At 40.8% G+C, this 26,186-nt stretch overlaps 7 protein-coding genes across 7 annotated transcripts; 2 read left to right on the top strand and 5 right to left on the bottom strand.

Annotated features, from left to right (window-relative positions):
• Window positions 1-4,304: 4,304 nt before the first annotated feature.
• On the bottom strand, window positions 4,305-4,560 carry EAE97_007299 (uncharacterized protein; the record flags this gene model as incomplete). Its single annotated transcript, XM_038877814.1, is given in 2 exon segments — window positions 4,305-4,491; window positions 4,502-4,560. 2 exon segments carry the CDS (start codon window positions 4,558-4,560, stop codon window positions 4,305-4,307), a joined length of 246 nt encoding a protein of 81 aa, XP_038731299.1.
• Window positions 4,561-6,252: 1,692 nt separating this feature from the next.
• EAE97_007298 (uncharacterized protein) lies at window positions 6,253-8,848 on the bottom strand. The gene is made up of 3 exons (XM_038877813.1): window positions 7,602-8,848; window positions 6,347-7,552; window positions 6,253-6,298 (listed from the first exon to the last, which is right to left on the bottom strand). Exons 1-2 carry the CDS (start codon window positions 7,875-7,877, stop codon window positions 6,347-6,349), a joined length of 1,482 nt encoding a protein of 493 aa, XP_038731298.1. The 5' UTR covers window positions 7,878-8,848; the 3' UTR covers window positions 6,253-6,298.
• EAE97_007297 (uncharacterized protein) lies at window positions 8,849-10,278 on the top strand. Its single transcript, XM_038877812.1, has 2 exons — window positions 8,849-9,328; window positions 9,415-10,278. Exons 1-2 carry the CDS (start codon window positions 9,095-9,097, stop codon window positions 9,541-9,543), a joined length of 363 nt encoding a protein of 120 aa, XP_038731297.1. The 5' UTR covers window positions 8,849-9,094; the 3' UTR covers window positions 9,544-10,278.
• A 729-nt stretch (window positions 10,279-11,007) lies between these two features.
• Window positions 11,008-12,723, bottom strand: EAE97_007296 (uncharacterized protein; the record flags this gene model as incomplete). Its single annotated transcript, XM_038877811.1, has 3 exons — window positions 11,008-11,620; window positions 11,667-12,549; window positions 12,606-12,723. 3 exons carry the CDS (start codon window positions 12,721-12,723, stop codon window positions 11,008-11,010), a joined length of 1,614 nt encoding a protein of 537 aa, XP_038731296.1.
• Window positions 12,724-18,871: 6,148 nt separating this feature from the next.
• On the top strand, window positions 18,872-20,296 carry EAE97_007295 (uncharacterized protein; the record flags this gene model as incomplete). The annotated part of the gene is made up of 2 exons (XM_038877810.1): window positions 18,872-19,927; window positions 20,138-20,296. 2 exons carry the CDS (start codon window positions 18,872-18,874, stop codon window positions 20,294-20,296), a joined length of 1,215 nt encoding a protein of 404 aa, XP_038731295.1.
• A 681-nt stretch (window positions 20,297-20,977) lies between these two features.
• EAE97_007294 (uncharacterized protein) lies at window positions 20,978-21,980 on the bottom strand (the record flags this gene model as incomplete). The annotated part of the gene is made up of 2 exons (XM_038877809.1): window positions 20,978-21,078; window positions 21,197-21,980. 2 exons carry the CDS (start codon window positions 21,978-21,980, stop codon window positions 20,978-20,980), a joined length of 885 nt encoding a protein of 294 aa, XP_038731294.1.
• A 642-nt stretch (window positions 21,981-22,622) lies between these two features.
• Window positions 22,623-24,654, bottom strand: EAE97_007293 (uncharacterized protein; the record flags this gene model as incomplete). Its single annotated transcript, XM_038877808.1, has 2 exons — window positions 22,623-23,110; window positions 23,166-24,654. 2 exons carry the CDS (start codon window positions 24,652-24,654, stop codon window positions 22,623-22,625), a joined length of 1,977 nt encoding a protein of 658 aa, XP_038731293.1.
• Between the last annotated feature and the right edge of the window lie 1,532 nt (window positions 24,655-26,186).

Raw genomic sequence — 26,186 nt, 5'->3', positions numbered from 1 at the left:
ACTAATAATACTCTGTAGATTTTCTTTCAGATCAGCACCTAAAAAGACTATAGGGTTTTTAGGGCTTCTGGATTATCGATAAACTCAGTCACTTATTAATTACAAGAATCATTTGGATTTGAATCAATCGAAGCTATTCTACAGTCTTCAAGTATAACATTTGAAGCTTAGGTATAACACTTGGAGCTTAGGTATAGCATTTGAAGCTTAACTATAATACATGAAGCTTAAGTAATTATTAATCTTGAGTGTAATTAGTGGAAAGGGATGATGCTATCTTGTTCAACAGAATTGATTTGATTATACACACCACTATGATGTTGTTACCGAAAATGGTTTAACGGAATTATCAAGATCGATAAGGGGCTTGGCGTTTAGCTGCTTTTTTTTCCCAGACGCGTTCGTTTATATCCAATAGGCAGTTCATGTACGAGGTGTGTATTCAAGGATACAGTGAGATACAGTGAAGCACGTACATACATTCCGATATTGAAGGAACGATTCGTCAGTTCTGTCTGGGCTGGGGAGGTAAGGGGCCCAAGAAATAGGCATGTGAAGGAAGCCAGACAACTACTCCGTGAAGGTATGCATAAAGTAAGCAGAAGGCGAGAGGTGCCGGCCGATGGCACAGTTCTGTCTACTTGAGTGAGCTTTCCTTACGGACATTTTTATACTAGACTTTTCCTTTACTATCACTTATTGCAATTGCCTTTTTTCATTGTTTGTCTATAATTTCGAAATCTTGAAGTTGGCGAGCATCATTACTTTTCTTACTCAATGCAATTTCAAATCACTTCCCAGGCCGCACCTCGTAACACTTATCCGTTATCTATGTCAATTTCAGTAGGTTTGTCTCGATTTATCCATGATGTTTGCATTTACTATCTCCACTATGGCAACAGGGTATGCACGCTACATCCGGCCCCACTGTCTGCCCTGGATTGTTTATGGGTTTAGAACCTTTTAGGGCTTCTATTGCATGAAACATTCGAAGGGAATCCGGAAGGCCTGGGGATAATGAACGGAAGGTATCTTCTATATGGTTCATCTTATCTCATGTGCCTACAGTTTTCGCAAGGACAGCTTCTTAATTGACACGACTAGATTGGGCATGACTTCGTGTCTCTATAGCTTTAGGGCTTCATTGACTGTCTTCTCTGAACCATTGTGCAGCGTTCCACTGAGGTAGCGAAGTAGTAGCAACAGTACCTCCTGCATTTAGCAACCCGGTCTCCAACGAATGATCGAGGAGAATGCCTTCTCTACCTACATACCTACCTGGATCTCATGGCAAGATCGATCTAATCCAATCAGGTCTCTCTTTATCGTCGATGATAAGAAGTTCATGCCGGAAAGTTTCCTCCCAACTGTTATTATCAATAAGATAGGCTAATTAATTCAACTCACTGTGTTTCAACTTTCATTTATTTAACATTTGTTACCGAAATTTCCATATACTTGGCTTACATTGCTAACATCTTTTGTCTTCGGACAAAACCCAGCAAAGTGTTCACATCCGACGGCTGTCCGGATTCGTTTAATGTTGCCTGTTATCTCGGTATCCAGACCCGGATCTAGGAGAATATCATGGATGACAGGGTCAAGCCCGTCAATTGTCAAATGTTTGAAAGCAAACACTCTCGGAGCCTCATTCCCCTTTCTATCATCATCGTACGGTATGAGGGACTTGTTACATTTGTACGAGGTACTGCACTGTCAGCATTCGTATCCACCATGCATGGTCAACACAATGTACACTCGTTATCCGTTACACATATTCAGGCATTCACTCATCTAACCTTCCATTTCTCAAGTCTCAGCTCATCCCATCATCAATTGTTCGCATTGGAAAATCAAGGAATTGAATCTCAATTCAACGTTATACAGCATGAGTTTCCCAATGCGTTCATCTGCCAGCTTATTATCAAGCCATTCACCCAAAAAGAGTCGTTTTGCCCCGCCGCTATACGCTTAAGACCTCCAATTTCTTCTTAGCGGGCCCAGCTTACCATGTAAGTGCGTCAGTTGTGAGCGATATCACTTCCCTTTATGGCAGTACCCTCCAGTCTTCCCGTGATAAGGCAATCCCCACAGCTTACAACGTTTTACTTCTCTGAAAGCGGCAGGTAGCCCTTTGAATGTTTGTCTGCCGGGAAGGAAATAAATCAACATTGCATATCTTGGCAAAATTGCAGAGAAGTTTACACCTTTGTCTGGGAGCAAGAACTCGCTCATGTTTCAATTTTGATATTTCAAAGGCCCACAAGGCATTGATCACATCAGGGTCTCTTTAAAAATCATTGATAAACATGATCACCTTGTACGTAGATCGCCTCAGGCTTTTCTGGGGACGAGCCACAGTTCCACAACGAGCCAATGTTCCACATTTTGGTGGGCGGACCGAATGAATTATTCTTTCATGGATGTGATCTAGATCAGAAATCCACATGTGGGTAGCATGCCTCGCGAGTTGCAAGATCTCGGTTGGAATTCTTCACAACCGGTAGCACCCGAAGAATCCAAACTTGTATCTTGATTTCCTGCCCCTGAGGAAGACGGCGAGGGGCAACCTCCTAAGTTTCAGTTTAATTTACATTCGACTATTAGAAATTCAAATTATCCCAATCTTAGCACTGAAGTCCGGCGCAGGAGTAATTGTATCCGCTGGTTCACGACACATCTTTCCATGAAGTTAAAGACTTGAATTCTCGTTAGAGAGCACATTGATATGACATGTGTACTGCTACACAGCACATGTATAGGAAATATACATACATGGAGACTTAGTCTGTCACATGCTGTGGCCTGTACCTTGCGGAAGGGCTGCAGGAACAGGAGATGGGTATCTGCATCGATTCATGTGCGCTCACAAGATCAATGAAAAGCTCCGAGCCTTGTGAATCATGGTTCGGTGGAGCCCCACGAGGCATGGCTTTCCGTTTCACCAATTTTTTGACTTGTTCTTCAATCGAGGAACATCATGACAACAGGCTTTAGTACCTATCTGTACCACGTTCTTGTTGACAGAGTACCTCCGACAGTACCGTGTGGGATGGCTGTCATTGCAATTATACCAGATGAGTACATTCTGTGGCATCGTACCCATACGAATATTAGCTACCGGAACTGTAGTCAATTCCTCCAACAAGGCCATAAATGTCTATCAAATGCGCGGCAACCTGGTAAGCTTACGTGTGGTCTTGCATCTTCTCGTTCCCCTTTCCATCCTCCTAGATTGTTAAAATGTGAATGTCTTCTTCGCTTCAGACACAATCTCTGGTCACAACTCTCGTCGTAATCACAAAAATCTCAGAAATCAGAATTGAGAGAAATGGTAAAACCGTGCCTCCCATCACGAGACGCGGGAGGGAGACTCCCAGAGATAAGGGGGTCGAAGAGAACCCGGTGTGGTACTCCCAATTGCTACGCCATTGCGCCGGTATCCTTCACTTCTCGATTTGGCTTTTTTTGTCGAGGAGAAAGCTATCGTGTTAGAGGTTACATGGGAGAGATTTTCTTTGATCCATTAATTGGCAAGGGAAACAATTTGTTTAGAAGCATAGGATGGAACTTATTTTGAAGTGCAGATTTCTATTTGGACGGTTTCGGCAGTCAAGTCTCAGTACATTCACCGGCACGATATAAGGTATACTGTATATGATTCCAATACAATTCCATGTGCGCCGCCTTTCAGATGAACTTCTAATCTATTTCTGTGTTTCAATCGCTACTAGTAAATCTTGGTATAAACTGCGGTCTCTGGACTGATTGCTTCGTGTTTGACGACACTGATTATTCTGGTAACTTTCGTTACCAATGCTTCGCGCATGTTTCGAGAGTTGCTATGCTTGCTATCTGGGTTTTGGTATTACCTGAATGGTGATTTGGCGTCTTCGCAGTGATTTTGAGATAGTTGTATTGATTTTTTATTGCTTGATTGAAGCATAAATGTGCGCGATCCTTCTGTAGATAGTTGGCGGTTATTAAGGAGATGGCCATCGATAATAACAAAACACCGTTGGCTACCTAGCTATCTTGAATGTCATTCCAAGATTTGATACTGTGTTATACCTCTCATAACAGCTGGCTACTCCGTCTGATCTCTAAACTAAAGTGACATCAGCGCATCTACTTTCAACCTATTCCTCACCATCCATCATTCCATTTACGTAGCAATTCCCTATCAATTCCCATTTCGATGCTTTACCTTGCTCGTTCTGCATAACATCCATGCCCTCCTCTGGAGATGTCATTTCCATCTTTTTAATCTCAAGAATAGTTCTCATAACTTCCAACATCAAATCTTATTCTGTTACTTGCTTTGGTGGCCCCTCTTCCAGCTGCTCTTCCACCTCGCGTTCTTCCCCTTTCCACTCTTTTCCCCTGAGCACAGATGACATGTATCCGCCTCGAAGCAGGAAAATACGATCTCCGATAGCTGCAGTCGCCGATACAAGTCCGATATCTCCCCTATCTGTCACAATTATCTCCCTGTTCATACAATTTGTGGCGGGGATCGCTAGATCTTGTGTCGTCGATTTGTGTTCTTCCAGCAATCATCCCGACATAAATTTTCGTAGTTCTCTGCTCCCTGCTTCCATTATGATCTGTACAACTTTTTCAATTCTGTTTATTCGATCTGAGCTCAGCTGGGTACGCCCTAAAATCGTTTCGTAAAAAAATCGTTCCGAGCTCCTCTGCAGTAACAATATCTCCAAGGATTTCGGTGATGAATTGCTTCCACTTGGAACAGGAAGGCATATCTTCCTCATACCCATGTATTAGCAGAGATTGAGAGATATAGCGGATGGTTTCGACTTGATATCCCTCAAGCCGGATTTCCGTACCACTGATTTCAGGAGGTCCACTAAGTTGTGAGTCGCATGTTGCAGAGTGTTCGATTACGTATGTCGTATCTCCCGATCAATAGATCGGATACGGTTCAATCAATTACCCAGGAAGGAAGTCCATGGGTGTTTGCTAGAGAATGGTCAATCTCTATAACTAAATCCAGATCAGTTACATCATACAGTAATCTCTGCATCGTCATGATGTAGACTCTCACGATATCCATGTTATAGTCAGCGAGCAGGCTTTACCCTTCATTGGGACTTTCATGTGGAGCCAAGCGAGTGCCATTACCAGGCAGTCGGATTGAGTCAATGGGGTGCGCTCTTTAATTCTTTGCCCTTCCGTATAGATCAAACATAGTGGTTACTGGTTTGGCATTCCTAAACTCCCCAAGCCACACCAAACAACTTTCAGTCTTCTACAGATTTCACGCATGAGTCGAACCTGCGTATTTTTCTCCTCGTTGTCGTGCTGATTGATACATATCGCGTCGATCCACATTTTTCGGTTGACGTCCATCTTCCTCAACTTTGCATGGCAGCAAAAAGGTTGGAGGTGACATCAATTTCTTTTCATCGATTGTGATTGGAATCTTGATACCGGCATCACCTCAACAATATGATAGTGCTTCATATGGCTTTTCTACCATGTCATCGTAAGCCTCTCTGCGTTCTGCCCTTCAGTCTGCCTTTTCGTCGAGCCTTGATAAGCGTCCAACATGAACAACTGCAGGGAGATAAACAAGGCTTATGAACTGGAAGCATTTAATGAACTCATGAAACTCTATTTTCAAGATTCTGGCTTAAGTCATCTCTAGACAGAACAGAATCTGTCCAGGTAATAGCAGAGCTTAGATGAACACCAGCGCAAAAGAACCTAAGGTCTTGTCCTACTCCAAACAATGAAATATGCAGACGTCCAACCAAAAATCCGAGGAATCGTGCAGAGAATATCGTGCCTGTATCAGCATAGAAGAGACGTCTCGATGTAGCCACCTAAGGTAAACCACAAGTTTCGATACCCGAAACCCAAGATATCAAACCTTAAGAATGTCTGGATCTGTTGACACCTTCCATTTTGCGGACCTTGACAAGAATCCCCATTTCTAAAAGTATGTCCAGATCATCTTAGTGCTTCCGGCAGTGTCATGCCGGATTACGTGAGATCAATGCCGAAGGTAAGATCATACGTGTATTCCGGCAGTGCATAACTTATGATTCGTGTGATTTGCCGCAGGATCTATAGTTACTGTGAGCTGTGGGTATAAGTTGTATTAGAGATAGTTCTTGTTGGCCTGTTCTTAGACTGATCGAAGTCAAGACCTATGACGAAAGTTCAACGTTGTAGAATGTAGTATGATGTGGGCTGTGCCAGTATCGCATATTATTTCCGAAGTGCAGGTGATATGGAATTATAAATTAAATGTATATTTGCTCACTAAAACTATCTACTAAGAAAGTAAGTAAAATGAACTCTCCGCGGGATCTTTACCAACCTAACAAACAAACCCCTCCTTCTCGTTTTCCATACCCGAGACATTACTCCTATCCCTCTGCCTAACAATCAATTCCTTGACCTCCGGAAGCCCCTCCCATCCTCTTCCGTTCCCTCCGAATCTAACACTCTTCTCCATGACCTCTCTCCACCTAAGCCCAGGGGCCAGCTTTCCAGTGATAGTATTCGGTCTTCTCACGTCCGCATTTGTCGGGACTGGCAAAGCTCTTCCCAATAATGCTTCCATTGCTTGCATCGCAAAGCCTACTGCTTTTCTTGCATTCAACGGGATACCGGTCTTATCGAAGCTGTCGAAATGGGCTCCTGGGAATTCTGCTTGAAGGTCCGAGATAAGAGGAGTGTGAGACATGCCGCGACCATCGACAGTTATATCAGCTGCGTTAACGGCGTCACGACCGGGACCAAAAAGAAGGATTTGCTGAGCAATACTGGCGGAGGTGAAGCGTGTAATAGTAGATATTGTATCTGCAGGGGAACAACCTCGATAAGCGCACATGCCTATGATTTTGAAAGCCATGGCGTCACCATAAATTTCTCTAGCTGTGGTTTTCGGTGGTCGTGTACTGAGATATTCATCGTTGGTAAGAAGTTGCTCGACTACTTCATGACAGATTTTACCGTGTAGGAATGAGGATTGGTCTTTTTGAGGGTCAAGGCCAAAGTGACGATAGGCTGCATCAATCATACAAGTGCCCGGGCCTGTATCCCAATCGTACATGGCGTCAATCCCGCCCTTTTTATCCGATGGGATGAAACATATAGTCGTGATGCCTCCAATTGTTATGCAAATCTGTAATCTGGTCGGGTGGTGCAGCAGAAGTCCGACCAAGTACGCAAATAAAGGAGCACCTTGCCTGCCGACTGCTTGCTCTGCCGTTCGATAGTCGGAAACAGTTGTGACACCTGTTTTTGCAGATATCACAGCCCCTTCTCCTAGGCACATGTTCGATCGATGCTGTCCCCGTGGTGGGGCACCTGTTAAGGTAACGAGCTGTCCACCAGATCCAATTAAATCAATTTCGTCCACTGAAATTCTATGCTTATGTGCGAATATATGAATAGCGTTCGCAAAAGTATGTCCCATTTCTGCATCCATTTGCGATAACATACTTGGCGGAGCGGCGTCTTCTCGCAACATGGACAATATCTCGGATCGGATTTTCGAAGGCATGATGACAGAATCATACTAGGGAATATTAGCTTATTTTTTGTCAGCAACGATCATTGTTGTATACCTGAATAAGATCCAGGTGAAGTGGTGCTTCTGGAGACTCTTGTGTATAACGGCAGAGTGCAAAGTCAATGTCATCCATAGCAGTTCCAGACGTGATACCAAGAACCAATAGATTCAATCCCACAGAATTTGGTACGCCATCATCTGAAGATGACGAGCTTGAGCTCTGGTAACCTCCATTTGCTTTCGATTGTAAAGCCTCCAGATATCTATGCCCAACCTTTGTTCGAACTCGACCTTTTGGGGCCGGGATCAAACCATTCATAACCATGACCATGCCCACGACATCAGATCAAAATATTTGTTGGGGAATAGCCGCAATCGGCTGTCAAATTGTATAGAGGGGATCAAGACCATATGAGTCTGCGAAATATTAATCTGTGTAGAATGCACATCCAAAACAATCAAGGTGTTTTGAAGTACAAAAGTATCGGGAAAGGCATGGTTTCTGTAGTCGAGCGTTGCTTTGATCTAGGAATAGAAATGTTAGTGAAACTTTTAAGGTTAGTGGACTCATCAGTCAAATAGCAAATGTGGTGCAAGCATGACGTGGGAGAGATCTTCCTTGTGTCGTTGAAAAGTGGTGAGAGGGAGAAATGTTCCTCATATGGAAATGTTATGCGTGGGCGTGAGGCCAAGGCTATGAGATTATCCGCCTAAGGCAACTGGATAGTGGGGAGTTGTCGCTGGTGAGCTCCAATGAGTACTTTGTACTCCGTGGTGATGTTATTTTAGGATGTGTTGTTTAACAGTATCGCACTCGTCAAGGTAACCACGATGCTTTTGCTCGACAGAAAAATAGCTGCGCAGTTTGTACTAAAGCTTGTAGAAGACGCGACAGTAGTTTGAGAGAATGCTATAGCGCATTGCTCTTAGATCTGCATAATGTGAGTGAATATACAAGGTAAAGATCAACATCTGCAACGTATGGCGCCAATGAGGGTGGGAAGTGTATTAGATCTTTGAATAGGACATCATCTGGTTCTTTACTATTAATACTCGTACACCCAGTAACGTTTGTGTTCCCGCTGTATTGAGGATGAATACTTGACTCTTCTCGATGCTTCTATTTCCTATATAGAGCGATTGGGTAGAGCAGTGGCTTTGAAGGCGCTGGGCATATTCTATTTTGGGTAGATAAAGCTATCCGGATTCAGATAAACAATCCCTTTTCCGAAGCTTATCCTTTAATAAGTGGGAGGAGTTCCAAGCAAGATAATATCACTGTCTTAGAATTCAATTCGATGTAGGTCTTGTCATCGGCTGGTACATTGAGACATCGGATTTGCTCGAGCATGCAATGAGCTCACGGAGAGAGAATTCAAAAATGCTATTTGGAGATGATAAAGTTATCAAGCTCACCGGGAGGAGGTAAAGGCGGAGAAGTCAATGAGGCCTAGCTCAAATTATTCTGCCGCCCTGCATAGAAACATAGCATGGTAGACTCCATTTCTCTAAAGTCAAATAATTGTCAAGTCTTTCAATCAATTTATCATGGGACTTTTCAGCTCTTCGCAAGCTTCTCTACCCCCTCCAAAGATTGGACCAGATGGTGCCCCCATAGCACCAGACCGAAGTCAAAGATCACAATGTTGGGAAGCAAGAGATGCATACTTCAAGTGTCTGGATAAAAATGAAATCATTGATAGTCTCACGGAGAACGCCAAAGCGGAAAAGTCTTGCGGAACAGAGGCAAGAGTATTCGAACAAAATTGTGCAACTAGTTGGGTAAGTTTCCTTTTTGCCGCACAAAGATATTCGAACTGCTGTTATGGTATGGATGGGTCGTTACTGATTTTTGCCCCCCTCATCAGGTTCAATACTTCAAGAAACGTAGAGTGATGGAATACCAGCGCGAAAAAACATTGCAAAAATTAAAGGCTGAAGGAGCGCAAGCGATGCCAGGAGTTATAGGCGCGGGGACATCTGGTCAAAAACCATAATGACTCTTGGTGGAACGAAATGTACAACAGTATATGGGAAGGGATAACACGACGGTCTACGGCGTTTTCTAGGAAGTCTACACGAAGTCCCTTGCGACCAAACAAAATTACAGTCATGAAAAAATGGACATCTTTCGAGAGCCAAAAGATATTTCTTCAATTCCGGGTTCCAATCAAATGCTCACATTCACACACAAAATTTTCATCGTTGAATAATATGTATAGGAAACTTGAGTACGCTTCTAGCACTGGAAAATATTTACTCAAGATTCGAGAAAAGAAGTCGCCGTAATATACGAAGCATAACTCGGACATTGAGTCTTCCCCCCGAAAATTTTTTTGGGTATACTGCTCATATTGCCAATCGTCAACTGGACTGACATCGCGTATACATGCAACTTCACTCCTGATAAACAGGCCCTCAAACTCAGGAAGCTTCAATCGTCAATACCACATATTAATATCCTAGTTCATCCTCGACTTCTTTCTCGCAACTTTTTTGTCCCCAAGTGGATCATGAAAATCGGTCAACATCTATGTGCACGTTACTTAGCCAGGTTGGTGAGGTGGGTAGATGACAGTCTTGAATGCGAACTTTAAGTTGTTGTCAGCCAAGTAGCTCTGGATCTCAATACAGAGATGTGTTTCAGTAAATCGGTTCATAACGGATAAACTGCGTTTCTCAAACATTATGAACCATATAGGTTTGAATAGAATCAAAAAACATCACCAATAGCATGAAACATTGTGCAACCCAATTTGATGCTGGCATCCCACTCATCTATCAAGCTGGACCAAGCATACGTGGTAGAACAATGAGCATGAATCCCAAACTCCAAGATTTGCTCGTAATTCCAGAAGCATCGGTATAGGCCTGAGGAGCATCCGTTATTTCTCAATCTTCCGTCTTTACAACTTCTGAACAATTCAAGTGAGTTTCCGCGCATATGGTAACTGTGTCATTCGTATCATAGAACACCGTCAAGATTGCACTTGAAGGGTTTGTTATTTGAAGTCCATATTGTTTCCCTCTTCTCTCTTCCCTCAGGCCTTTTTCCTATATTTGTTCATTCTTTAGGGTTCCATTGTTTCTACTTGATTTTGTCAATCTGTGTAGGCGGCACCATATTGTATCGTACACGCAGTTGTATGCATACTTTTTAAAGCAAGAACTATGTTCTTCTAGGGTATAACGACCATGGTTTCTGCAGCGTGATCTCAATATATTAATCTTTTCATTACTCTGCAACTTCCGATTGCAAGCAAAATCTTGAAGAATTGGCTGAGTCTTTCTCTCCCTCCCCCCCCATTCAACTAGCTTAAAAGTCACAAACCTACGCTCGTGTAACGACTCGCTAGGGAGTGTAAGCCAAAAGGATTTAATAGCTATGGTAATTTAATATCTGCCCTGTGTATACCAAAGTTGATGGGGCTTTTTTGCATATCTGCGAGTATACTGACCACTCATGAAACCATTTCTGGCAGTCGATCAAGGGGAGATTGCTCTTCGCCCAATGGATCGATCTTTTCATTGATGACACTGAAAATGTACTCTAGAATATGTGGCCACCCCCATTTCTTTGCTAGAAAGACTGGAGAAGAGCCGTGATTAATAGGGTCAACGTCTTTGGTGGTCTCGACAGGGTAGCCGGCTTCTACCAGGAGACGCAGAGATAGGAGATCTCCATTTTCAATAGCATTGAATAAAGCCGTTCTTTTGATGGGTGTATCGGAATTCGCCGCATTCTTCAATAGTAGGCTCATCATATGATGCTGGCTCCAAATTGAGGCTATATCAATTAGTGCAGCGTTGTATCCTCTGTGTCTTGCTAACGAAACACCGTGATTCAAAAGAACATGAACGACATCCTCATGGCCCTTGGAAACGGCAAACCCTATCGCATCCATATTGTTGTAACGTACACGTATGCCGGTGGCATAGTCATCTCGATTTGTGCTATTTTCAAGTAGTAGCTGAACAACTTTCGAGCGGCCCTTATAAGCGGCACAGTGAATGGGCGACCAATTGGGCATAGTTTTCCAATTAGCAGATACCTGAAAATTGATGTCTACTCCGCTTGAAATCATCAACTGTATCATTTCTTCTTTCCCCCAATATATACTTTGAATAAGCATTTCTTCTCGAATATTCGATGGTAGGTCCGAAGGTAGTGATTCTTAAAAATGACTCGGCGAGAATAGAAATCAAAGCTATACTCCCACTTCTAGCTGCTGCGCGAAAAATTTCCTGGATTTCCTCTTCTGGATATGGTAACACGGCATTGTAACGTGGCTTGGTGAGAAGTTTTACAGCTTCGAGATGGCCATTTAATGCTGCTATTCGTAAAGGGCTCCCTAAAGTGCAAATAAACTTCTGCAGGTGCATTGTGAACCTCTTTGACTCGTGGATTAGATATGGCCGAGCTGAACTCAAATCTGCACCATACTCAAGCAGAATCTCGATGATTTCGGTTCTTTCATAACTCGCGGCAACATGTAAAGGTCGTCCAAAGTATCTGTTGTCTAAATCGGCATCGACGTTACAATTTCCAAGCAGCTCTCGTACAACGAAAGCATCTCCAGCAATAATAGCTACACTGAGAGTAGTTTGGATGTTTAGCCTTGCTTCGTCATCTTCACCGATAGCAGCGTTACGAAATTGTAATCTCCTTCGGCCACATGCACCTGGATGTCGGTCATCGTTCGAGCCCCACTTCAAACGTTCTTCTATCGCATGGCAGACTTGGATCTCGAGAGCTGTTTGTTTGTCTCTTGTCTGGATGTTGCTACTACGTGTCTTCACAGATTGGATAGCATAAGAGACAGGAGAGAGTATTATGTGGTGAGGGTTGTATTTCATTTCTAGATGAATGAAGAGATGTGCGATGCCGGGCAATTTGCTGTCAGGATATATGAGACATATTTCAAGAGCGTCGTCAACTGGGCCTTTTGAGTCTGCCATGTAGTTGAGGCATGAAGTCTTCGTGATTATTGTATTGAAGAGTCCTGACAGTAGATTAATATTGTGGAAACATCATAGGTACGACAAGAACAAGACATACTGCAAAGAACTCGTAAGTTCATGATCTTCCATACTCCAATAGTTACCAGTATCTGATCAAACATGACTGCTAAAACGTCGTCGGGTAGTTCGACGAGATCTTTTGTGGGTACAGCCATGATGGACTGTTTTCGATGGTCGCAAATAATTCAAAGCTCACGGTGCTGATAGCGACGATTGAGGATACTAGTATGGTTTACAATAATCCACCAAATTGCACTTGATCCTTTGCAAAATGGAAAGGATTGTTGTTCAAGTTCAGGATTCTGGACGTTGTATTGAAGTGCGGCTCAGCCGCATGACGGGCTTCAGATTTATCTAGCTCGAAATCGAAGACATTAAAAAAAACTCTACATTCACTTCGAATGTATGCCAAAGATTCATTGCTTCATACTTAATCAGACAAAGACAACTAGTCTTGCTGACTAGGTAAATATGCTGTGACACAGCTTTGAACCTGAAGAGTTCGTAGTTTTATGGCAAGCTGGAGAATTGTCATCTTGACTTTCCTTAAGCCTACCCACCATGCTGTTGTCTATCTGGTTAGACCGCATCTTGTTTAAGATCATGCAAATTTCTGAAAGTCAAGGAGATATGTGTACTTGGCTCCCCATATTGAGTGATTGCAGAATATTGAAAACTGGATGTTCCATGGAAGAATCTGCAACCTGGGGGTATTTTGGAGACAGGCAAAAGAGTGTGCACGCCTCCAGGTAAATTCAGACGAAAAGTCAGCTATGGAAGAAGCAATTGATCACAATTGGAATCGATGTGACATTCCTGGAGCTTGTAATGACCTGTCCGGAAAGATCGAAGCAATAACTATAGCCGGCTGGTGCCGCAGTTATGATAGTCAGTCTTCACTCCTCGGTTTATGAAGACGATCCGTTTACTGGAAAGAAAACGCCGTCCTGCTACCTCGGTAGTCATACACAGTCCTCGGAGAATCGGCTACGAAAGTACTGCAATAGCGTAAAACTTTCCGTCTCCAGGTTTCGGAGCCGATTGGTGCAGATACAACCAGGAAACGCCTGGGTTTATAAGTGTTCTCTCTGAAGCTAACGCCATCCCCTAGCTGAGAGCAAATTGTTTGTCTTTCTTTTCAATTCCTATTAGTTGCTGTCAGTGTAGGCAATAGTATACTACAGTAAAACTGTGGCGCGTATTAGCATATTGTCGGGATATCGATCATGTGATCAAAGAGGGCACTGTATTAGCTAGCGTCGCGCTAGCGCTACCCTATATTAAGTACTAGCTTCCCATAGATAATAATGATCAAGAACGCATACAACCACATAGAACTAATAAGTACTTACACTTATATCAACCAAGTTGATACCAACACATATTGATATTGCAGCTAGTATGTTTAGAAAGGAGGTTATACCACTCTTGTATATATTTATATACCTAAAGAATACTAGCAATATACTGAAATACTGGGATCCAATATAAACTATTCATCCCATACCAAATTAGGCTAGAAATAAGGGGTACTAGCTCGATTTGGAATAAGGGGTAGAATTTTATTACCTAATATAAATAGGAATGCATATTTTACATTGAATTCCAATATTTCAGTATATTAATAATAATATTGAAAGTTTAAATAATATTAAATATCTTCAGTGGTATCGAATTCAATATCATGTACGATGGTTGTAAGGGTAAGTATTGTAAAACACACCAAAAAGCGGCCATGCTTTTCCCTATATATAAAGACTTTAACTAATCAAAATATTATACTCTTTGAAAATTAATATAACAAACTCTAGTATACCAAAATATTATAAAGAAATATCTGAGTATATTAAATTATACTAAAATCTTGTATATATCTTATTTATTATAATTATTATCTCGCAATATTTTTTTATAATTTTAAGTAATTCTATTAAATAATTTTCTAATATTATTTTCCAAACCTTTTTTATAATCTTTCTAAATATATTATAATTTATTTTATTAATAAAATAATAATTCTATATTTATTCTTTTATTCAATTCTATATATTCTTAATAAGATTGAGATCAAAAGAAAAAGGAAGTCAATTTATTTTTTCAATTCTTTTTTCAAAAAAAGCTTGAATAATAGTTTCTACAAAATAATCTGATATATTATTTTATATAAATATATAACCCAGATTCAATTTTATCTAATTATATATAATAGATATTATATATACTTAATAAGATTCAACATTAATAAAACCCTAATCCTTTTTCCAAAATATATTTAGTTTTTTACTTAATTTATTTGAAAAACAATTCCAAAATATTTATCCAGCTTTTTTACTCTTTTTTTCTAATATATATATAAAATCAAAAGCTTTATCTTTTTGATATATAATATATATCTTTTTATGTGATTCTATAATTATTTATATTTTATTTGATTATAAAATAGTATTCTATTATTTTTTAATTTAATAAATATAATTTAATATGAATTATAATTGGATTTATTAATTATTTTTTAATATAAAAGATTTTCAAAAAGTAATATAATATTTATATTCTGTTTTATATAAAATAAATCGAATAGCAAATTCCTTTATTTCTTTTTAAGATAATATAAAAGCAACTTTTCAATATAATATATACTTGTTTGTTTTTGATTTACTTATAAATTAAATAAATTAATCGATTTAATTAATAATCAAAATAAAAAATTAATCAGAATATTTCTAAGGAATTACTTGTATTTTAATAATATAATAAATCTATTTATATATCAGATTTATTTTTTCTTTAAAAAAAAAAGATCAAATCTCTTCAAATTTTATATTAATATAATATAAAATATATATTTCGATTTATTAATCTCTAGTTATTTCTTGATATTTAAATATATAAGATAATAGTGATATAATAAATAATAATATAAATCTAATATTTAAGAATATTAATAATAAATTAAATAATAATAGATTAGCTTTTTTTATTTTGATTAATTCAAATATTATTCTTTTTTAATATATTTATTATAAAAAAATATTAAAAATAATATTTCTTATAATAATTCCTAAAAATACTTTTTAAAACTAATTCAAAATAGATTTTTAAAAGCAATATTAAAACAAACAGAATAAACCAATTGAATCTATGTATTTCGATATCCCAGCTAAATATGAGTCAATTAGCGTTTTACACGACTTATCTATATAACCACTGTATATACATATTTCGAAAAAAAATCGATACGTACCACTAAACTAGCCCGTATACGAAATACGGGAAATACTATTGCCTACACTGGTTGCTGTTCATGTTTTATCCATTCTCCCCACGAGTTGAGGATGTTCAATCAAGCTTGAGTCTTTTCCGTGCCATCTCGTTCACTGCCTTTCTTCAAATTTCACCAGGGTAAAGAATCGACACCTCAGTAACCTCACTATATCATCACATCAATGATGAGCGACGATGATACTCTCTTCAACACTAAGCCAAGATTCTCACGAAGTTTTCGGCGTGCACAAAGGATGAGTCTAGTCCTCTCCTATCATTCTCGAACTACCAAAAGCAGACGCTTCTCAATTATTCACCTGCTCAATTCTCTACATCGCTATGCAAATGAGAGCGAATTTGGAAGGAGCGAAACGATATAGGCAGATACTGGAATCCATATTTATGATCACTCAATTCCTTGATTGGTTTGTGTACGGCTGAAAAGACTAATTTTGCCATTTAAGCTAGTTATTAAGAGGTAACTTTGCAGAGTTTTTGTGCTTTTACGGGTGATTGAGATTGCTCTCATTTCGATGTACTATTGCATAGTCCTTCCTTAGCTCAAGAAGTGATTATTAACAAGTTCCATGCTTTCCAAGCAGTCCAACGTAATGGCTGGTGGGTGGTTGGAGAGGAAGGGTTGGAAGAATGAAGAGAAAGTGGACGAACAGCCCACGAAACCCCTTTGAAATCGTTCGTTGGAGCTATCATATTTACTTGGCTCTCCCGTTTCTCATATCTTTTCTATTGATCAGAGCAGAATCAGCAGACATCTGTGAAAGATATGCGAGAGATGATTCCCAAACTCTTTTCCATCGCAACCGATGTTTTCCCTTCACGTTTTCCCGAACATGCAAATCCCTTTGCCTCCACAGAGATACACCGTATATTTATTGTTTAATCTTGATCATTTTGGATTCACGCTACTGCCTTGACGCCTCCACCGACTTTTTCAAATAATCAAACTTAATTCAATAAGCATAAAAATATAGTTCACTAGTGTAGATGAGGGGTTGCCATTCATTCTATACGGATACCGAATAAATTGGCCGTGGGCACTGGCGATTATCTCATTGGGCCATTAATCTATTCGGGAGCTCTGAGCCCCAATATTACTTGCTTCTGGAATGTCTTTACCCGTTGTTGGTTTACATGATCAAGTCCCCTTTGAATGATGCCGTGGAGTCGACATGAGTAATTCTACCGACTTAACCCATGGTAAAGTGGTAGTCTTCACCGTTGCCTACTGCCCATGCGGACGGTGGATGTCACTAATTAAGGTTCATTTGAACTTTAACAAGAATCTACACTTCGATCGAAATGATATCAAAAAAGATAAATCAATGACTTCCTAAAATTCCTAAAGATCATGATCTACTGAAGAACAATTCTTAATAGTTATATAAATCAAGAGAATTCGAGATATAGAACCAAATTAACACTCAATTTTGGAAAAGACTCATTTCAAGACTTTCGTTTAATCTTGCGAGTTTGGTGTTGTACATCGGACTCGTACACCACGTTCGGAATACGGATAGAGTCAAAATCTTGGGTTTGAACTTGCTAGACCTGCCCTACATCGTAATATATAATGAATCTGATGGCAATTTCACTTCATGTCATTTAGAGGCAAATTTTCTTGTTGCTTTTCGGATAAGGAAGACAATTTCTCCAACAAAGCTTTGATATTTTTAGCAGGGTTATCTATACTACCAAGGATTCAAGCGCGTTTCGAATGCCCAAACGTTGTCAAAGTAGCTCCCTGAGTAGATTTATATCGTCTAAGATATGGGACTGAGCGTAGGGATGGGCGAATTATATCATCTTGGGGTTGATTATATAAATCTATATTATAACGCTTTTTGAGGCGTGATGGAATATGATGCCAAGATTATACATGTGTTTTTTTCAACCAATGAATCCATCAGGATGAATGAAAGTGGGTCGTATTTGGAAAAAGTTTTTGACGGGTTCTAATTTTCAATTTAGTGTATAATTAGATCTAAAAGTCAGGTGCTTATTATGTGATATTTGTATTAATTGTTTTCTTTCCAAATAGCTTCAAAATAGCTTTTGGTAGAGATTTTATAGAGTTTTATAGGACTTTGACGTATTCAGTGAACGTCTCTTTGTTCCAAATATCCGTGATCTCTGTGAGCTCATATATATATTTGATTGATGAATATGCGATATTACATATCATCAAATCGCCCAACCCTAGCTGAGCGGAAAAGCCACTAGGCTTACACAATGCGAGCCAAGGGGCAGCCTCGGCAGCAACCTCCTTTTATTACTATTTCAAAATTACATGTGGCCCGTCAATGTCAATCTCATCCTCGTTCATGCACTTTTACGGATATTACCCAAAAATCGACCCACGATCTCCATGATAGGTGAAAGGCACGAGTAGGATACCTCAAAATAAAGTTTGTACAGAATCGCACTAAGCGAGTTGTGGGAGGCTGATGCTTACATGATGCTGGTTATACGAGGTAGATGCAATTTCATCTCAAGGAAGTTCACACTTGTACTCTTCGAGTAATTAGTAAATCTTCTACGATTTAAGGCTTTGCTCACTGGTGCCACAATCTGTAGCGGTATTCTTTTTATTGGACAGAGGCTTAATAGAATAATAGCGATGTTTTATCGGGTTGGTGGTCACCGAGCTAATTTCCTCGAAGCGCAGGCCACTCCTTCAGCCAAAAACAGAGCGCTTCGATGGTTTTTTAATGTAGCAGCCCAGCGAGTTTAGGGGTAAAAAAAACCTCAGCAAATAATAGTGGGATGAAATGAAGCAAATGCAAACACCGTGCCACGAAGGACTGTGCAGTGTGCAAGCTCCTCGGTGAAGTAAGTTTCTTAGGGGTTTACTGAAATAGGTTCAGGTATGGCATTACATTTGCTGTACAAGGAATCTCACTCAGATATGACAAGGGCTGTCAAATTTAGCTTTGATCCTTCTCTTTTGTCGTTCTCTTTTACTTTCTTTCCTTCTTTTGATTCACCTTCTGAGGATATCATAACATTTTGCTATCCAAGATGGCGTTACAACTATCCAAAGCAAGATATTCCCTTCAAAGCCAAACTACTCGTATCATTAAAATATTCTCTGTAATTGTCTTCTTCTACATCTGCACGTATTTCCTTCTACCACGAATCCAATCCACTCCTCTCACCATCACCGAGGAAGATATAGCCTTCGAACAACGCACCGCTCACATCTACAACAACTTCCTTCCCGCCTCCAGCTCCGACCAACTATGCGCTTCTCACTCCCTTACATCCTATCCCGATCGTTCACAAAAACGTAAGATATACGATCTCTTCATGGTCAATTCCGAGCTGGATTGGCTCGAAATTCGTCTCAATGAAATGAACACCGAGGTAGATTATTTCGTCATCCTCGAAGCGCCAACTACCTTTACCGGTCTCGCGAAAAACATGACTTTTCAAGAACACCGAGCCAAATTCTCTGCTTTCGAGGATAAAATTATCTATCACGTTTTGACCGATGCTCCTCCCCCAGTCTCCAACACCACGTTACCCGGCTCCAAAGAATACGAAGCGAACGCATGGATTCAAGAGAAATTCCAACGGGACGCTATGTTTACCCAGGTATTCCCCAAGCTGGTGGGCGAACAGAAACCCAACGAAGGAGATGTAATACTCGTCTCCGATATCGACGAGGTAATTCGACCTGCTTCTCTTCAAGTCCTGCGCAACTGCGTTTTCCCCGTGATTCTTACACTGCGCTCGCAATTCTACTACTATTCCTTTCAATTTCGACACCGAGGAGAACAGTGGGCGCATCCTCAAGCGACGTTCTATCGGGGTCTGGAAAATACTATCAAACCGCATAGTTTACGCAGTCGCCATGGAGGACACGTCCAGGTAGATGAAAGAGATAGTAAAAGTATCGGAAACTTGTGGAACGCGGCTTGGCATTGTAGTAGTTGTTTTAGTACACTCAAGGAAATGAGAAGGAAAATGGAGAGCTTCAGTCACACAAATTTGAACAAGCAGGAGTTCAGAATGACGGATCGGATCGTGGATAGAGTGGGAAGAGGGAAGGATTTGTGGGATAGATTTGGTCAGGTATGTGAACAATATTTTTCTCTCCGGCATTTGAGATGGAGAAATGGATTGCTAGGTGAAATTTTGGAACCATGGTCGAAGATTCGATTCATCTTCACGAATCCAAGAGGTCTCAAGTGAGCCTCATCAAATTCACGCACCCTTTAAAATTTCACGTTATTCATCTCCTACCACCAAAGTAGAACTACACTGACCTTCAATCATCAACAGTGGTACAAAAGAATAGACAACAACAACGACATCCCCAGCTATATCAAAGATCACCGATCCAAATTTGGATACATGGTTGATCGCGATGGTGAAGGCGCCGGATTTGTCGATTACGACGAAGTTATTGCGCAAGAAAAGAAGGAAAAGGATTTAATTTGAGAACTTTACGAAGTCTTTAATGTTATAATATGTATATTTTATGAGGATATTTGCACTAGCACTTACGTCAGGAGTTTGGGTTTTGGATAGATGATTGGTTACATTTCTTGGAGTTTGGAACCAGAGCGCAAGATTCCCTATGTTTGAGGATTTGGTAAATGAGATGAAGAAGGGAAAAGAAGAAGAGTGAAATTTCCACACTCTAGAAAGGGGCATATTTTGGATTTCTATCACAACTCTCTAGGGGTCTTTGAGAGCGGGGCGGCTGTGGATTATAATAGAAAGCAGATGCTCCAACTGAGAGTACTGTGCTATATGCATAATGAGCATACTGCAAACATTCAAACTAAAGATCAGACCTCATCAATTGATCAGGCCGATACATCCAACCTCCAAGTTTTCAGTAATCTCAATGCGCATCCACTAGGATACAAAACAACAGCTTCGAGCGACGATTTTATTCTCTGATGAAGGGGGTACCAAATATCGTTTCATGCCATTTTCATGCCATTACATCCAGAATAACTCCTATCCCATCATCCATTCATCCATAAATAACCAGACTTTTCATTGGAAGATGGAGCTTCCCTCACCACAATATATGTATTCAACACATTCACCCCTCATAAATCGTCCAACCATGCCATAAAATCCTCTACTCACAATTAAATCCACACTCTATTATTCTCTATTATTCCGAGCTTCCATCTCCGCAGCCATTGGTGGTCCAGGTACCATAGGCGGATCGTGGAGAAGTGATTTCTTTTCTTGACCTAGAACTACTATTGTCGCATATTCATTAGCATATATTCATTCATTCATTCATTCATTCATTACCCCTCTTCCTTCTCTCTTCCAAATCCCGCAAGTACCAAACGAAACCAAACAGAAATAACTCACGTCTATCCCAAAGCACCCAACTCGTAACAAACAGTATAGGCAATGCCACAATCGTCATCGTAACTCTCCTCGCAACACTCTGATAATTTCCCGGCAGGGGTTTTCCTCTACCCATAGAGCGCGCGCCAGAGGGCGTGGTCAGCCGCGAGGTTATAGATTGATTCAGAGCTTTGAGAGGGAGCTCAGATTTCGCAGTTTTCGTCGCTGTTCGAGCGGGTTTGGGTTGCGATTGGGAGGGCTTTGATTTGGGCGATTGAGAAGGCGGAGGGGAAGAAGATTCGTGAGTAGATGCAGAACGTATACTTTGAACACGCTGTACCTGTGCGAGAATTGGAGAAGCTATCATCGTGTTTGCGTTTGCGTTTGCGATCAGAGAAGATCGATTTCTCGCGGTTGGTGTTCCCGGCATATTCGAATTCAATGAATCTATCACTTCGTCCAATCTCACGTCGCTTTCTCTATCGGTGCTAGCTGATATAGCGACAATCGCAGTAGATGTCGCAGGTATGGCAGTATTTTTTGGTTCCTCAGTCGTAGTAGGCGCAGACGCAATCGCGGCTACAATAGCAGGTATTCCGATTTTCGATTTCGTCGATGGAGATGCTTTCCTCTCATTCACTCTTCGTATCGCCCAGATACTATTAATTCCAAATTTCAAGCCTTCAGAGTTCTCGGTTTTCGAAGTCGAAATTTCAGATAGCGAAAATGATGCTGATATATCAAGAATGATTTTCTTAGGCCTCGCTCTGTTTTGGGTGATAGTGTCAGTGTTATTAGCCGCCATAATTGATTGATACGGGCGGGGCGGGGTTGTGAAGATTCACGTCGATAAACGCAAACGCGCTTTTTGTGATTTTGATTTTGAGTTTATTTTCTTTGCTTTTTTGTTCAATCTTTATACTATTCTTTGTTTTTCCTTCGGTTTGTGTTCAACACGATGCTCAACGATGGATTTTGATTATTGTCTGAATATTCAAGTGAACATTTAAAGGCATTTGATGTAGAGTGTATAGTGAGCGGATGGTTATATTCACCATAGATCTCTGTGAAACCCACAACTTGAAGATCTTGGGGAACTTTGTTGAGGCCAAGGAAATTGCCATGGTTCTGCTATGTTTCCTTGAAGTTGTTCGTACCATCTTTGCATACGTTAGAGGTTGGAAATAGTACAGAAGTTCCACATGGCTCACATATTACTAGGACAAGCAGTATAAGTTCATTCATTCGTGTATTTATCTACCATCACTGGTACCTATCATTTCTATGCAATCCCGTTTTCCTCCTCTCCCATCTTTGGCTCCTTTGAAACTCCTCTGCTTATAAATACAATTAAGTTAGGATATCAATACCGAACACCTGATCCAATGCCATTTTGACATTACCCATCATTAACAGCTCATTGCTTCCTCCTTATTACCATCCACTCTTAGACCATACTCTTCTCATTCAAGTCATTACGTTCATGATGCATCGCTTCCTGAATCGCCGCTGCATGATTTGCTTCCGCCATGTCCCTCCTAACTGGACTGTTCGCCCTAGAATTTGCTCTGGAGTTTGCCCTGCTATTTGGATTGCTCTTCTCATGTGTACTGTGCGGTCTGCTTCCCGTATTTTGTCTTACTCTAAGATCTTGTTGACTACGAGCGAAACTTCTTGCTCTTGCTCCGGTTGGCATTCTTGATAGATGAGTCCCATCTACCGCAGTTGATCCTTCACCGATATGGGTTCCTTTTTCATGAACGATTTCGTTATGGGCAGCTTTGGCATCAGATAGTTGTTGAGCGAAAGGTGAGCGTTTGCGGAGAACAGGTCCTTTCCAGTAGATGACGTAGACAGCGATCACGAGGACGAAGGAGATACATGCAAGAATGGTAGAGGCGTAAGCAAGTGAGCGAGATGGGTCAGATGACATGTCTATGGTTTCGTGTCAGTATTCTCAGACAAAAGTTATTAGAAGAGGAATACATACTCTGGAAGAAAGGAGTAGCAGGGATTGTCAAAACACCGGCTAAGAAATCTCTCGACCATCCGTTTCCACCTGTAGCAGAAGCCGAATATGGTCCATAGGCACAAATCATATAATCAATTGTCGCCATGTAAATACTATAGTTGGCAATACCGACAATCGCTGCGAAAATTGAGGAACCGATCCAATGAATTGGTGGGCCTGTAGAAGTCCAGGCAAAACCAATAAGACCAATTGGCAAGCATGGTGCCGTGTAGAGCAAGAACCAAAGTCTAGATTCGAATTGAGCGTGCTCGTCATCTGGCTTATTGGCGCGTTGTTTGACGTTGCGTTTGATGGCGGGAATGAATGCGAACCAAGCGATGAAGTACCCCACAAGAATGGGAAGGAAAGAGAGACCAAGTTCGACAGTTCCAAAGCCCCATTGTTTGTACACGAGTGAGAAGGATTGAATGAACATGAAGATGAGTGCATCAGAGAATCCAGACAACAAACTCAAGGTTAAGACAATTGGCTCTGTCAAGAACATCTTGAAAGGTCTGACGAAAGTAACCAAGGTCTCTTTAATGGAGAATCGTTCCTTGAATGGCGTGATCTCGTTTGGACCGTAAATGTTTGGGTTTTCGCCACTCTTTCGCATCTTCTTGGCGATTTTATCCATCATGATTGTCGATCTAGTCTCAGGTACAAGAGCCAAATGAAGGAGTTGTACGGCACCGCCAAAGATAAGTTGAATCCAGATGTTCCATCTCCAAGCCAGATTAGCCTCGACGAAACCACCAACAACCGGACCCAAAACACTTCCACCAACAGATGAGAATACTACAAATGCGACGGCGTATTGTTGATCATCTGATTCCCACATGTCGGCAATCATACCTAGAGTAACGGAACCACCTGCTGATGAAAGACCACCAAGCGCACGGCCAACCATAATAGTGGCAAAGTTGGGAGCAATTCCAACTGGAATTTGCCAGATGTTGACCAAGAACAGAGAAGCTTGCAAAATAGGTTTGCGACCCAATTCTTCAGACCATGGAGCCCATAATTCACAACCGAATGCATATAGCACCAAGAAAATCATAGCACCAGCTCTTGCACCTTGTGCGCTGACACCAAATTCATCAACGATACCACCAATGGCGTTTGAGTATAAACTGGTATTGAAGTTCATGGAAACCTGAACCATGAAAATAACCGACAAAATCATCCATTTTTTCCAGGTAGGGAAAGAGTATCCCAATTGACCCCAACAATCTTCTTCGCTAATCTCGATCTTGTCGGACTCTCTAATATTCGTTACTGCATTTTCATTGTCGCCAGATGGAAATCGTGCTACTCGATTTGCGCGGGGTGGTTGAGTACCAGGATTTTCGAGGTGAGATCCTGCACCGGTCGATGCGCCATGTTTGGATGATTGTGAAGATAAATCGGACTCCTGGAATATGGCCTTTCCGTCACTGGAGGTGGGCGTATGAATACCACCCGCCATTTAATTTGTATTATCTGATACTATTCGATTGATCATTAGTCTCCTAGTGTGGTTTTCTCTTGTGATATTGAAGGCTGGGAATGTAAGATTGCGTAAGAAGTGCGAAGGATATTGGAAAGAAACTTCTTAAAGGAATTCTGGTTCTTGTATGAGAAATATATATGGTCAGGCGAAATACATACTTTCTTGATTCAAAAAATGATCGATCGATAAGATGAAGACTAAAAAACAGGGCTAGAACTAGTAGTCAAAGCAGTGAATCTAAGAGCTTCTAGGACTTTTCGTTTTCCCCGCACTCTAGACCTTGTATCAAAAACCCTAATGAGAATTGCTCGTATAGAAATGTCCGAGAAGAAAAGCAAAACTTAGTTGACCTTTCTCAATAATAGTTCAAAAGGATATCAAATTATCATATTAAGAAAATTGGAAGAACTTGAAGCTCACTAAAGGAGATGCAGAAGATGAAGTAAGTGGTGAATTTGTTTGAATATCAATTCATGGTTTCCCGCTTGGTACGTCATTTTTGGATCTTATATGCAGGACCCCTTCAATGTGACTTCCCATTTTTTTGTTGGAGTCCCCCCGGGGGTAGGATCGGCCCCATCATCTTGTTTTGCAACTGACAACCAATCAAGTTATGGAACTTCTCCTGCCAAAATTTAATGGGGCTTAAAGTTTAATACGAGTATACTTTATCATACGAGTGCATCGTAGTTTGGGTTTTGGACAATAGTTCGTGTCAGACCTACCTAGAGTTAGAACTAGAAGCAACCAAGATTGATAGAGAGTGTGAATGGAGTGACTGCTCTACTTACTCGCACGAATAACAGAGCGAGCAGAGCGAGTAAAGCGAGGTTGTGCTAGAATATGTTACAGACATCCGTAGAAACAAAATAGACGTTACATTCAAAGTGGGAAAACAATTTGATCTACTTTGAGGACCTACACCACTGAAACATACTTAGATTTAGGATTATCGCCCCAGAATGATCTTACGAGTCAGACGAATTTCTGATGGACTGTCTGACTTGAGAATATGGAAATAACGGCATGATTACTCAAGCATGGGATTTGTGTTTTGAGTGAGACGTTGAGTAATCGCAAGAATCGCTCCGGACCGCTAAGCACCTCATGCAATCCTTCAAGTATTGCGCTTTGTGTTTAAGTTTCCCCCTCAACACCGACGTTGATCTGCACCTGCATCTTTGAATGACGTCGCCCCAGTTTTCACCGTGCGGGAAAAGTATATTTCCGGGTACATCTGTGAGGCGATATGGATTTGTGATGTTGTCGTCTTTTGAATCTCTAGATATTATAAGATATTGATATTAAAATGTAGATTGGATGTGACTTCCAGTAAATCTTTCAAAACTTCTCTGACATTAGATGAGCCTCATGTTCGACATTCATTCAATCAAGCATCTTTGCCAATAAATGAAGAAGCTTTCCTGAGAGTGTATATACCAATGCTTATGGGACTGGGTTGCCACTATCACTGTGGCTCAGATAAGCGCAACACTTGGCAACTGAGG

Source organism: Botrytis byssoidea (assembly GCF_014898295.1).
Source record: "Botrytis byssoidea strain MUCL 94 chromosome Unknown BBYS_014, whole genome shotgun sequence".
NCBI classification, from domain to species: domain Eukaryota; kingdom Fungi; phylum Ascomycota; class Leotiomycetes; order Helotiales; family Sclerotiniaceae; genus Botrytis; species Botrytis byssoidea.
Note: the sequence above shows the minus strand (reverse complement) of the source record. Positions and strands in the feature narration are given on the sequence as shown.